The 14,668-nt window shown below is 36.6% G+C and overlaps 1 protein-coding gene across 2 annotated transcripts in view; it reads right to left on the bottom strand.

The window, feature by feature from the left end:
* HELZ (helicase with zinc finger) overlaps positions 1-14,668 on the bottom strand; it is a gene marked incomplete at both ends in the record, with an annotated part of 123,875 nt that overhangs the window by 40,378 nt on the left and 68,829 nt on the right. For both annotated transcript variants that reach the window (XM_084236911.1, XM_084236912.1), the window contains 2 exons: positions 5,787-6,015; positions 8,125-8,308. In XM_084236911.1, coding sequence (XP_084093037.1) covers positions 5,787-6,015; positions 8,125-8,308 — 413 coding nt within the window. The remainder of the gene's footprint in view (positions 1-5,786; positions 6,016-8,124; positions 8,309-14,668) is intronic.

Here is a 14,668-nt window from a genome sequence, read left to right as displayed (position 1 = left end):
CCTTAGGTCCAATAGTCATCTGACGATACTTCAAGGGTAATATTACTTTCAGGTTACAAGACTTCAGAAGTTTGATTCTGGAACTATAGTCATGTCTAATGTTGTGGGATATATTAATTATGCTCTCAATTAACTTTGGCTGATCACTGCAAGTAAACAAAGTCACACTTAGCTAAAATGATGGTTTTTATCATCTACGTTAAGCATTTCAACACTGACAAGAACTCATTTTTTGTATCTGTAGTAGCACTGACATAAATGTACATATACGTGTGTATACACATACACATTATATAAGTACATATACATACATATGCATTTTTAGACATACACAAATATAACTTAATTAACTTGAGTTATAGGACCAAAGTAGCTTGGTGCTGGTAACTAAGAAAAGTCAACTCAGGAAAAAAATCTGAGCCACAAAGTAGACAACCCTCAGGCAGGTTCTTAAGAAATAACTAGCTACTCTTGGGCCTCCCCGGTGGCTCAGTGGTTGAGCACTGGGTTGCGAAGATGCCCGCAGCCTCTGCCGTGCTGGTTTGATCCCCAGCCACTGGATGAGGGTCCCACATGGTGCGCAGATCTCTCCTGCCGCCCCCACTGCTCCCCTCAGCAGTGTATTTCGTCAGTCTGCCTGTTCTGTTCTCCACTCTGGTGAGTTCTCTCACCCTCCCGCACTTCTGACTGTACCCAGTGCTTGTATAAATAAATAAATAAATCTTAAAAAAAAAAAAAAAACTAGCTACTTCTATATTTTTCTTTCATTTAACAGATGCTTGTCACAAACACAATTTTAACATTAACTAAGTTAAAAGAATTAAATGGATTATGGAAAATATAGGAAGTTGAAATGTTAATTTTCATGTTGATTATTCATTTCCTAATCAAATTAATACACATTAAAGGAGAAAAATACATTCAAAACTTGTTGCAGTTGTAGACTGTTGTTCCGAAAGATTTGAAAACTGATCTCCAAATATTAAAAATATGAAATACATATTACAACACACAACATATAACAAGTTTTTGCATTTTAAATTACAATTAAGATGCATACCTATCTTTAATGAGATTCAAATAATATGCTATAAAAGATATGATAGGGGCCTCCCAGGTGGCGCAGCGGTTGAGCACTGGGCAGTGAAGCTGCCTGCAGCCTCTGCAGCGCCAGTTCGATCCCTGGCCGCTGGGCAAGGGTCCCACATGGCGCGCAGACCTCTCCTGCTGCGCCCGTTGCTCCCCTCGGCAGCGTACTTCGGTCCTTCTGCCTGTTCTGCTCCCTGCTCTGGTGAATTCTCTCAGCCTCCTGCACTTCTGACTGTACCCAGTGCTTGTATAAATAAATAAATCTTTAAAAAAAAAAAAAAAGATACATGTTTTCTTCCCAAGTTGGTATTCTTGTGTCCAGGTGGACAGCAGGTAATCAAGATGGCTTCAAGAGGCATAAATGAAAAGGTTTATATTATAGAAGTTAGTATGTGAATGGGAATTGGGTTTTTAATATAAGTCACAAAACTGTGCAGTTTGATTTCCAACTATGTTTCTCTTAGATATGTCTTCTTCTATCTTTTCTAGCTTTTGAAAGATGAGTTTAAGAAATGCGTCAAGGAAAAAATTCAGGCCTATATGTCAACAGGAAAAATAAAAATGCTACAAAATATTAAATATGTATTTCTCACAAAAAGACATAAAGATAACAAGATGGTCCTGTTCAGTTGCAGGAAATGTGTGTTGCTAAGATAGGCACACTAAGAGCTGCCCTTTTTTTATTCTGAAGGAATCAAGTTTCTCTAATGGCCTGCTATCTAATGAAGGATTATCCTTAACCTAGTAGTTGGAATCTAAAACCCATAAACTTTTCTGCCCTTAGGATTAAAAAACCCATAATATTCAACTGTATGCATTTTTATCAATACAATTCTAATACATACTGCATTAAAAGAAGTATATTTGTTTCTGATTGATAAAACACTAGTTTCATAGAGAAGTATTTCATATTTCTGTTAAACTTCAAGACAAAGCAAAACAAGGAGAGAACAGATTGGCTTTTACTCTAGTTCAGTTTTTAATATCAATTTCTTATATTTTTCTTTTTCAGCTTACATAGCCAAAATTCTAGAACTTGGTCCAATTTTAAGCTACTTTTTAAAAAATGCCCCACCCTGTTCAACTGCACTGAACAGGAGGTGAAGCAAAAGAGCTAAGCAAAACCATAAAGCAGCTTCACATCTCACAAATAGCTGGAAGCCTGGTCTTTGTCTAAAGATCTTGGGCATCTCAAAAAAATAAGCTAAAGGACACATTTTCAAAAGTAACACTTGAGTTCCCCAATACTTTAATGGACACTACGCATGGTATCATGATGTGTATCTGAGCACAGAACCAGAAGATCACTTGGCAATTTCAACTGCACTCACACTGAGGACAAGAATTCACCATTATGATTAAAGGTTTCGCCAAATTCTCTGCCCCTTGTCCACAATGTTAACATGTTATTATGCTAACCACTTTCTCTAGTAATGTTGGTTATAGGACCCAAGTGTGCCTTTATATCGTAATATAAAAATTTCAAAGGACATAACCTCACATTTAATCACTGCATAACCACAATGCTTGAGTTTGTTTTTATCTTAATCTTTCTTCTAGGATCAGTGATGTAACACTGAAAAATCACTTGGTGTCTTTAGGTCATACAGAAAGTGTACACATACACACTATCTCTATGCATACATGAAATATGCTTAGGTCTTGATGAGTAAGCAAAATGTGCTAATGAAGAAATTCAGCTAATAGGAAGACCTTTTTCTCCAAACCCAATAGTTTAGAGAAATGTATATCTCCATTTCTCCTTATTCACTGCAGATTTATCCATGCATATTCATCACTTTCTGTATAAGCAAGTGAGAAGAGCTTGGGTTTTGAAGTCAATCTGACATCTGCTTGAGTGAACCACTTAATAGCTATGTGACCTTGAGCAATAATTTAAGCTCTCAGAATCAGGCTGAACATTTAAAATGCAAATAAAATACCCACATGGCAGGGTTGTTGAGAATGACAGAACAAGGCAAAGTGTGTGAAGTACTCACTCCAGCACCTGGCATGGAGAAAGCCGTCAATAAGCAGTAGCTACTATATTAATATTTGCTGGCTTAGTGGAGGGGTAAGTTCACTATATCCATTTTGGGTTAAAAAAAAATTCTGCTTAAAAATACAACAAAGAAGAATATGTAATAGATTGCCTTCTAAACTCATAGTATACTCATTAATTGTTCCTTAAAAATTTGATTGGTATTTGGAAATATCATACTAGTTTTTTATGAATATCAAATGGGGGGTGGAGAGGTCCCAATTAACTAAAACTACAAGCCAATCATCCCTCCAAGAGGAATATTATTACACCAAGAGTCATACATATCACATCTTCCAGTTTACTTATATTGTGAGATTAAATTAATCCCTAGTTTAACCAGAAATCAGAAAGATTAAAGCTTAAATATCCATATACCAACTATCTGCTTTTGTTTTAGAATCATGATTAAACTGCGCAAGTGAAATAATCAACATTCCCATCTAGCTGTGGGATCATATAATTTTTTCTCTTCCTACACATAAATTAACCTCCCCAAAAACAACTGCTTAGTTTACAAAGTAATTTGTAGTCCTTGACACACCCCAGGTGAGCAGTATGAAAAAAGCAACCTGGCTTCAAGTTAAAAATTAGGATAATTCTGATAGCATGACCGCAGGAAGAAGTGTTTACTTAGTTGCAATGCAATCCATATACCAGGAAGCAATGATTTGTTGTCAGAGAAGAGGCAAAAAAAAGAAAAGCTGGTATCATGCAATTCACAGTATTACATGACTTTACAGACAGGGGTACAGGTTTTAAAAATATATTCACTTTTGTTAAGTGTGTGGAGCTATTTACAAGGAGAGTCCAAAACTATTGTGGCTCAAGATTATTCTTAAACCTACTTGTCCCCAAACAATTTCTACTTGTTTTTATTACATGTTGTTCTAGTTATATATGCTTTGATGTATTAAATTCTAATAAAACTATGTGTTCTTCTTTCATTTCCCAAGTGATAAATATAAACAAAGATGGTAAATTCCACAGCAATGTTCTAAACAAACACATGATCAATGAATGGCAAAGTAACTGAAGTAAAATTCTCAGGAGCTAAGCCTAATTAATACACTTAGTTCTATTCATTTGTAATTTAGAATTAATATATCCCTTTCTCCAATTTTTTATCATTAGTGACTAAAATCAAGTGGCAATCTGTTTTTAAAATCCAAAAATAAAATTTACAGAACTGTTTAGCTTGTAGGTAAATGTTATGGACCCCTACAAGTTGCTTTTTTTAATGGGTTTTCCCACCCATAATGTAGTCATAATAAAAATTCTACTTGATTGCTTTGTTAATGGCTTTCCCCTATAAAGAATATTAATTTCTTTGGGGCCTCAAACTCGTGTAATACATGTAGCTTATTCTTAAGGTTCCTAATAATCTCCTTTTCATAGCATACCTTCTTCCTACTAAAATAGGAAAACCAATCAAAAAATGCTATCATATCTATGCTGCAACAAAAAATTTACTTTACGGAGGGATACTGACTTACAGCTTTAGCTACTTTAATTCTAACATACCAAAAAGAAATAATTACCCTAGGCATATCTGGAACTGTCTGTATCTCTACTCTTCTGAATTCACTTTGCCAAGCACTAGGAGTCTCATAAAAATTTCAAGTAATCTCAACAGTATTTCTTTCTTTTTTCATAAAAGAATATTATAAATTTCTGTTCAACGGGTTTCTTTTGGTTAATGCTAAAATCGTTTTCCAGTACTCCAAAGGTCAAATCTTATATTACTGGTTTCATATACTTAAGATTCCTTATTATTGCTATAAATCACACACATGAGTTTATAGATCAAAAAGTTTGTATATGTTGATATTTTAATGTTTTAGTGGAAACAGCTCCTCATGGCTACATCTAATGAAGAATGCAATCCAAATACCAGTAAAGGTCATTTCTAACTACACCCCTGAAATTTAAGATCCCCTGGATTAATGAAAAACAAAGAACTTTTTATGCTGAGATACTCTAAGAGAAAATGAGTAAAGAAAATTCATAAAAACTGAAGCTAAAGCAATAATGGGGGTAGGGGGAGTGAGAGTCTCCAGAGAAAATTGAGGCTCCATCAAAGATAAACACATACACAAACACCGCAGGACCCTTGCAATAAGGCTCTTCCTACTGCACCCAGATATTGCATAGCTCACTGGCTCACCTCCAAAGTCAGCTTCTCAGTGTGGCAATTCTGACCACAGCATCACAAACCCACCCACCTCACCCCACCACTCCTAATTTCTGTGAATGTTCTATTTCTTTTCAACTGAATTTATCCATGTAAAATATTACATAATAATTCCTAGTTTACTGTCATTCTTCCTCTCCTCCCCAATAAGATGTAAGCCCCACAAAGGCAAAGATTTCTGCCTATTTTGCTCACTGATGTATTTTCAGTGGCCAAAAGAGTGTTTAGAACATAGTAGGAACTCAGGAAGTAGCTGTTCAATGATGACTGAATGAACAAATATGCAAATATGTATAGAATGAATAGACTCAAAGCAATATATTTTTGTGTTCCCATGGGCTATCAGGTAAGGCTAAACCTGATTTTAATAAGCTAAGAAATCATATAGATAAATGCATACATAGCGATGCAAATTATTCTACATTTCCCCCTTTAATATCTCAATCAGTAATGCATAATTACCTGCATCTTCCAATAGAGCACAGAGCAATGGGATCACCCACCACAGCAACCAAGGATTGTGCTCTTGTAATGGCAGTATTGAGAAGCTTGTAGTTAGATAAAAAACCATAATCTAAATCCTCTGTGGAATCTTCCAGCAGTTGCTCTTTCTTTTTAATTGGTGTCTGTTTATGTTTACAAGTATGCCTTGTACGTACTGTGCTAAGAAACAAAACTCTGAATTGCTTTCCTATAAGAAAATGAAAAATAAATGACTTAAGATTGTTATTCTGAATCACTGATATAATAAAAGTATTTCATTTTTTTAATAATGTTATGGCTAAATAACAGATGTTGGTGAAGATGTGGAGAAATAAGAACCTTTGTGCATAATAAAAATGTACAACGTTGCAACCACTAAAGAGTATGGAATTTCTTCAAAAAATTAAACATAGAATTAATATATGATCCAGCCTCCACTTCTGGGTATACACCCCAAAGAACTGAAAGCAGGAACTCAAGCAGATATTTATATACTCATGTTCATCGCAACATTATTCACAATAGTCAAAAGGTAAAAGCAACCTAAGTGTCCAACAATCCAAGTATCCATCAACAAATGAACAGGGAAAACATGATATATACAGTTATGTGTAGCTTAACAATGCTTCAGTCGACAACAGACTGCATGTACAAGAGTGATCCCAACAGGCCATCTACCACATAGTCTAAGTGTGCTGTCAGTTATACCATCTGGCTGTGTAATGACACTCTATATCGTTCACACAAGGGCAAAACTGCCTAAAGACACATTTCTCAGAATGTATCCCCATCATTAAGCAACACAAGACTGTACATACAATGGAGTATTATTCAGTCTTAAAAAAGGATGAAATTCTGAGGCAAGCTATAACATGGAGAAGCCTTAAAGACACTGTGCTAAGTGAAATAGGCCAGTCACAAAAGGACAAATACTGTATGTCTCTACTCATAAGAGGTATCTAGAGTAATCAACTTCATAAACATAAAGTAGAATGATGGTTCTCAGGACTAATGGGGAGGAGAAAAGTGGAATGGGGAATTACTGTCTAACGGGTAAGGCGCTTCAGTTTTACAAGTTGAAAGAGTTCAGGAGACGGATGTTGGTGATGGTTGCCCAACAATATGAATGTACTTAATGCCACTTAACTATACACATTAAAAAAGTTAAAATGATAATTACGTTATTATAGTTTGTCATAATTTTTTAATGTAATATTATTACTGGAATCAACCTGAGTGACTATTCCAAGCCCCATTCAATACAAGGAGCTTCCTTGAAGCAGGGTCACCTAGTCCCTTGCTAACCAAGGTAGATGCCACTGATTCCTAAGGTAGCCTTATAGAGTCTAGTTTGTATAACATTTTTACTTATGCTCTTTCTTATAGTAACACATCTTTTCCCTTATTCCCATGGCAAGTCTCCAAATATTTCAATACAGTTTTAATGTCAATCTTTAGTCTTCTCTTATCTAGGCCAAACAACCCCAGTTCTTTCAACATTTCCTAACAAATACATGGCGGTTTCTAGACCAGTGACTATACTAGGTCTTCATTTGGTGCTTCCTAGTTTACTAGTAATATTACTCTGAAAATGAACACCCAAATTCTATATGATCTGCTCAACACATGGTACAGTGGCGTTACCTTTTCCTCATAATCTAGATACCATATTACCTCTTACTCTTGTATATTACCATGAAACCTAAGATTGTACTAGGTGTTTTTAGCACTCACATCATAGAATTGTTTCATATATTTATAAGCAAAAATTTCAATAAATAAATTAAAATTCATATTCCTGCAAAATAAAAATAAAATTAAAATAAAAGCATAAATTTTATAGTAACCAATTACTTGAAGACAATTTAAAAGAATTGCTGGTAACTTCATTCAGGAAAATCTATAGTTGAAAAAACAAGTTTTGCTTTTTAAACTGCATTAAATTAAATTAAACAGAATAAGCAGAATAGGTATAAGTTCTTAAAAATCTTTATGAATAAATTCATCCTCAGATACAGTTCAACAATAGGTATAATATGCTACTTGATGATAACTACAGGCTACAGATGTGTGTAGCGTTTAGACAATTATGGTCACTGAAAAAAATCCATTTTGTTCATACTTCTTTTATTTGGTTATAAAAATTTAATAAACATGTAAATGAGCTCGACCTTTAAGTGCCAAATTTGGCATTACAGAACTCAGTATGAGATAAATACATGGCTGCTTCTCCAGAAAAAGATCTAGAGAATAAAAAATCAAATGCGCACTTTAAGATTTATGCATCTGAACTTAATTCATTTCAATTAATACTTACCTTGAACATTTAGCACCCTTTCTACATTAACATCAGATAATCTCTTTTTTCGAAGTTCAGCGCGTATCCTAAACACTTGATCAGCATATGGAGTCACCACACCGATACTGCCATCGTCCAGCTTCCCCCACGCCACTGGCCACTTCCTTCTCAACTCTTCCACACGTTCCACCACCTCAAATACCTTAAGGTAAACACGCACACACATTCAAGTTATACAGGTGTTTGGAGAAAAAAATATGGTAACTGAAACAGATGTATAAAGGATTCTATTTCAGAAAACTGCTTTTAAAAATTACTTCCAGATAGGAATAATGCTTTGCTGATACAAATACAGAAAACTTTTTTCTTTTATTTCAAACAGTTAAATTCTAAAATAATGCACCAAGTAAAGACATGAAAATATAATGGCAATTGGGCCCCACCTTTTACCCGGCCTCCGATCTTTAACAGGAATGGATTCAAGATCCTGTATAGGATGGAGGCAGGGATAGACCATGAGACAGGCAACCCCGCCCAGAAAAAGAGGGAAACTGTGTATCCCCTGCACTTCTCAATCCATTCTGTCTAGATGAAGCCAGTGAAACTAGCCAACCTACTAGACAATCCCAAAGTGAATACCATCACTAAATCTCAGCAGTAAAAAAGATCTGCCTCCTTTCTCCACTGATACAACACACAGAATATCCAACAACTGGCATCAAGCCAGTGGACTGGAGACCCAGACTTTCAGAATTCACTGCCTTCTAAGTTTGCCCAAACCATTTCATTAACCTCATAATAAAGTGACACATATTTTATCCAACTGAATTTTTTGGACCCCATTTATTGGATTATAGTAGGACTTTCAGTGTAGTCAATCTATTTTCATTTAACAAATTGATCAAAGACTTTCAATGTTTGGCAGTGTAGGGGATTAAATAATTAATAAACATGTTCCTTCCCTTATAAGAAATTACTGTTTATTTAGAAAACAGATAAGGTATAAAAAAGTAAATAAATAAATAAAAGGTCAGGTAAGAATATAGAGGCAAAATTATTTACAATTTGTTCATGTCTACTTAACTTACAAAATTAAATAAGCTTAATAAAATCTGACAATTTTATTTCTTTCAGGAATTTGAAGAATATAGGTTATGATGTAGTTCTCGGGGCCTCCCTGCTGGCCTAGAGGTTAAGTTTCAGCTCTATCACTACTATGGCCAGAGTTCGATCCCCCACCAGGGAGCTAACCCACATTTGGCACAGCAGACCTCTTCTGTATCAACCACTGCTCCCCTTAGCAGTGTATTTCAGTAAATTCACCTGTATTGCTCCCCACTCTGTCTCTGGTGAATCCTCTCACTCCCAGCACCTCTGGCCTATACCCCAGTTCTTCTATACACACACACACACACACACACACACACACACACACACACACACTGTACTTCCCAGTTCCAGATATAAATTTAAAGAGCAAGACAGGTAGAGACTATAGTCACCTTATTATCAGAATGATATAACAGCAAGTATATCAAATATTCAGACTATCCAAGGGTTCTGGAGAGCAAGCTAGACTAAAAACATAGGGTTCTCACTATAAGGAACAAGAAAGGAAGAACTGTATCTACTGTAATAAGTAATTTTTAAAAAGTTGTCTTTACTCATTTCATCAGATATAAGAGCAGATGAGAGGGGGAGAGTCACTTGTTGACCCCCCCACACACACACACACAAAGTTCCTCCCACTAAGCAACACATACCATTTCTACACTTCATCCACTATTCACACTCCTATATACTAGGCAGCATAAAACTGTAGTCAAAATACATAGACTTGGAATGAGAGTAGAAAGAGACATCAGATTCAACAATCATTCAGTGTTCCCTGAACATTGATCAAAGACCTTACAATAAACTGCAAAGCATTTATCAACAAAAATATATATTAATTCAGAAAGAATAGTAAGAGGCCAGAGCATTCAAGCTAGGGAATATACCTATCTTTTCACACCTCTGTCTTCTAGAAAAGCTCTTTCAGCAGCCAGGGAAAATTCCCATCTCCCCTAGCTCTCTGGGTTTTGTAAAAGAACTGTTCCAGATGGCTTTGGCAATTGGTGAACATTGGAGATCCCATTTTCCTCAGCTCCAGGCTGCAAAAGGTCATATAGAGCAGGTAGCAGCATTGGGGACAAGGGGCGAAGAAAGCACAGGCTGTACTGCAGGAGAATTGACTTAGTGGGCTTGGTAGCCAAATGACAGTTGCCATTCTCCCCAGTCCCCTATGAAAGAAGACCTATTCCAGGTAAATTCAGCAGTTCAGAAGATCACCAGACCCTAACCTCCCCAGCTCTGGGTTGCAGAAAACTCACAGCTTGATGGTAGCGTGTGGATGGCAGCACATGACACAACATACACACAAAGGGTATGTGAGTGGAACAGCCAGTAAGAAAAATTTCACATCCTCTCACAGCAATTACCCCATGGCCTTCCCAGGCAAGGGTCAGAGTTAGCCTTACAAACTGGCAAAACTGCCTCTGCCAAAGGAAAAATATGATAATATATAGAAATGCATGTCCCCAGGAAGATGAAAAGTAAAATAATTGAAATGAAAAATTCACTAGAAGGCATCAACAGATCAGAGCTGACCGAACAATGAATCAGCAAACATGAAGACTGACAGAGATTACACAATCTGAAGAAGAGAGAGGGAAAAAAAGGAAATAGAGTCTTGGAGAACAGGAAATACCATTAAGCTAACCAACATACGTATAATGGGAGAATCAGGAGAGACAGAAAGGAATAAACTAAACTCCAAAAAATTAATGCCTAAAATTTTTCTTTTTTAAAGTTTTATTTGTTTGTTTATTTATATAAGCACTGGGTACAGTAAGAAGCACGGGAGGGTGAGAGAATTCACCAGAGCCAGAGCGGGGAGCAGAGCAGGCAGAAGGACCAAAGTACACTGCTGAGGGGAGCAGAGGGCGGCAGGACAGGTCTGCGCGCCATGTGGGACCCTCCTCCAGGGGCCCGGGAGCAGCCGGGGATCAAACCGGCACTGCAGAGGCTGCGGGCAGCTTCGCAACCCAGCGCTCAACCGCTGCGCCACCAGGGAGGCCCATAAAATTTTTCTTAATGCAATGAAAAACATTAATTCGCATATCTAGTTCAATGAAATTTAAGTAAGATAAATGAAAGGAGATCCACACCCAGACACATCATAGTTAATAAGTTAGAAATCAAAAACAGGGCCTCCCTGGTGGCGCAAGGGGTGTAGCACTATGAAGCTATCAGCAGCCACTGCAGCATGAGTTCGATCCCCAGCCAGGGAGATACCCATATGGCGCAGCAGACCTCTCCTGACTTGCCCGCTGCTCCCCTCAGCAGTGCATTTCAGTAGATCCGTCTGTTCTGCTCCCCACTCTGTCTCTGGTGAATCCTCTCACCTCCCACACCTCTGGCCTGTACCCCAGTTCTTATATGCATAAACAAATAAATCTTTAAAAAAAAAGAAATCAAAAACAAAAATAAAATCTTCAGAGCAAGATAAGTAATATCTCATCACTTATAAAGAAACGCCAATAAAATTAACATGATTTATCAATAAAAACAATGAAGGCAAGGAAGTCTATTTCAACATGCTGAAAGAAATAACTCAACTAATAATTTAATAGCCAAAAAATTACTTTCCAAAAATGAAGGCAAAATAAAGACATTTCTAGGTAAACAAAAGCCAAGAGAATTCTTTCCTAGCAGCCTTGTCATAAGAAATGCTAAAGAAACTTCTTTATGCTGAAAGCAAGTGACACCAGAAAGGAACTCAAATCCACACAAAACATATTGCTCATGGTAATTATGTAGCTAATTATAAAAGTCAGTATAGCAGCACATTTCTTCTCTCTTTTCCTCTTAACTGACTTGAAGAGCAACTGTACAAAAAACACATACATAACTGTATAGTATAAAGTAATATTTATAACATTGTATTGTAGAGTTGATAATATGTCAGTTTTATATGCATAACAATAGCGTGAAAAAGAAACTAGCGCTATAGAGGATGAAAGTTTCTGTATGTCTTCAGAATTAAGTTAATGTGAATCTGAAGTAGATTCTGATAAGACGTATATCTCACAATCCCCAGAGAAACCACTAAGAAAACAACTAAAAAATAGTGTAAAATAATTAGTCTGACACTAGAAAATATGCACTTAATACAAAAGGCACCAGCAAAGAAATAAAAAAAAAAAAAATGAGGCATAGAAAATAAAAAGTAAAAGGCAGAGGTAAATCCAACCATGTAAATAATAACATTAAATGTGAATAAATTAAATAATTCTATCAAAAGGCAGAGATTTTCAAACTAAATATTTTTTTTAAAAAAGATGCAGTGATATGGACTATAGGAGGCACGCTCTAATCAAAGGTACACATGGCATGAAGGGTAGAAAAAAAAGAGACACCATGCACACAGCAATCATAAGTGGTCTGAGGAGGCTATACTGATTATCAGACAGTGATTTTAAAAGACATAAGTTATTAAAGGGGGACATTTTATAATGAAAAAAAAGTCCGTATGCCAGGTAAATTAACAATTATAAACATACATACATTGTGTGAAGCGAAACCATGCTCTCTTCTAGGTCACAACCTGATGGATTCTTTTTTTTTATACCCATACAACTGTCTACCTCTCATCTATACTATTTTATGGTTATTTATTTCCATAGTGCTTCCCTTTAGATTAAAATTTTCACGTAAAGAATCATGTTTTGGTGTTTAGTGTTCTAAATTCTGCTTTTCTTTTTTCCCAATTTGGCATTATATTGGGACCATTTCTTTATTGGGGGGCATCAAGGCATAATCAAAGGGGGGAAAGCATGATTTTTCCCAGTCTCTTTCATTCTACCATTTTAAGCAGGTAAAGGACACAAGTTCAAGTGATATACAAACACGTAAAATAAAAATGTTCCCTGTACAAAGGTCAATTATATACAACAAAAATGTTATATTCCTTCAGTTCAAGGTTCCTTAATTTTACTTTTAACTCCATCCTCTGTTTCAAGGTCCTTTTGATTGTAACACAGTATAAAACTGTATTATGTTCACAATGATAAAATCTGAACTATTCTCAAACTTTGCAATGCTGTCCCAAGGTCAAAGCCTTTACAAAAGAAAAGATCTCATTTCCCCTGTTGAAGTAACTGACGCCACCTGCTCTGCATGCTCTAGAACACAAAACAGATCTGAAAAAATTCACGGCACTGTCCAGATATGACTATACTGATATTCAAAACTTTGGGAAACTCTGCCTATATAACCAAAAGCTTCTAGCCTAATCCAAAGGATCCCCATCAGCCATAGTGAGTAAGGATCAGTTTTCGCCCCTTGTAAAAGAAGCTCCTGGGGCAATGTCTCACAGCTGTTTGCTACAATAACTGAGGTTGAAGAAAGTAAATGAACAACCATGGTCTGGTGGGGAAGTTCAACATGGCCTGAAATTCCTCTTCAATTACATGTTCAATACATGAAGGTTACAAAAAATCTATCTCTGCAGGCGAAAAGTAATTTTTACCACTCAAATTTTACCACTTAAAATGCAACTTATTTGTCCTCTAGCTTATAGATTCCTGGGAGATACCCATGTCGCTCCATGAAGGAAGAAGCCCATGTTGAAAGAAAATATCAATCCTGATTCAGCATCAAGTTAGGGCTCAGCTCTTACCCCTGGTATCACAAGACCACCAAGACTTCTGCACCTGAGGCCTAACTCCCCTGGCAGCCCTGTGACCCCCACCCTAGCTGGATTCCTGGTTTCCTCATTCCCCGCACCCCCCCAGGCCAATGGTTTCCAACCTGAGTGTAAAAGTAATAAAGGAGGCCGTGGAGTTATTGGTCAGCATTTTCAATGTCTAAAGTTTACCTTTTCCTAAAATTGAACGGCACAGACTAACTAAAATGACAAGTTTCTTAACTTTTGGCAAGGATTTTATTAAGTTGGTATGGTTGACTTTCTTTTACTGACTTCTTACAGGTCTGGTCAATTTGTAAAAAGAAAGATAAACTAATACACAATAACAGTTATTTCTTTGCAAATAAAATACATAAAACATGGGACTCAGGGAAGATGGAGATGGAGATCATCGATCAAGAACCAATCCCCCAGTGATCAACCACGTGCACCCACCCCTCTGTGTTTCCTGAGGTACAGAACTACACCCTCTGGTGACAGTCAGAACCTGGCACTCAGAGTCTAAGGCCTGCTGGCGTGTAAAGACTTAACCAGGTTTTTGTCTTCTACCTGATCTGACCCCTCATACTACCCACAGTCTCCCTGACTTAAAAAACAGTCAGACACTATAAGAGAACCATATAAGTTGGACAGCAACACTACCATCCGGATCTGTGTTATCCTCTGGAACACAGGATTCCGCGATTCAAGTCTCTGTCATTTACAAACCTCACTTGAGTATCCACTGTAAAATTTAATCACCACCTATTTCAGATGACTAACAATAATAATCTATATGGAAATAATAATTGCTTTAAAAAAATAAGGTGATGC

The sequence above is a fragment of the Talpa europaea genome, assembly GCF_964194135.1.
Source record: "Talpa europaea genome assembly, chromosome: 7".
Taxonomy (NCBI): Eukaryota; Metazoa; Chordata; class Mammalia; order Eulipotyphla; family Talpidae; genus Talpa; species Talpa europaea.
Note: the sequence above shows the minus strand (reverse complement) of the source record. Positions and strands in the feature narration are given on the sequence as shown.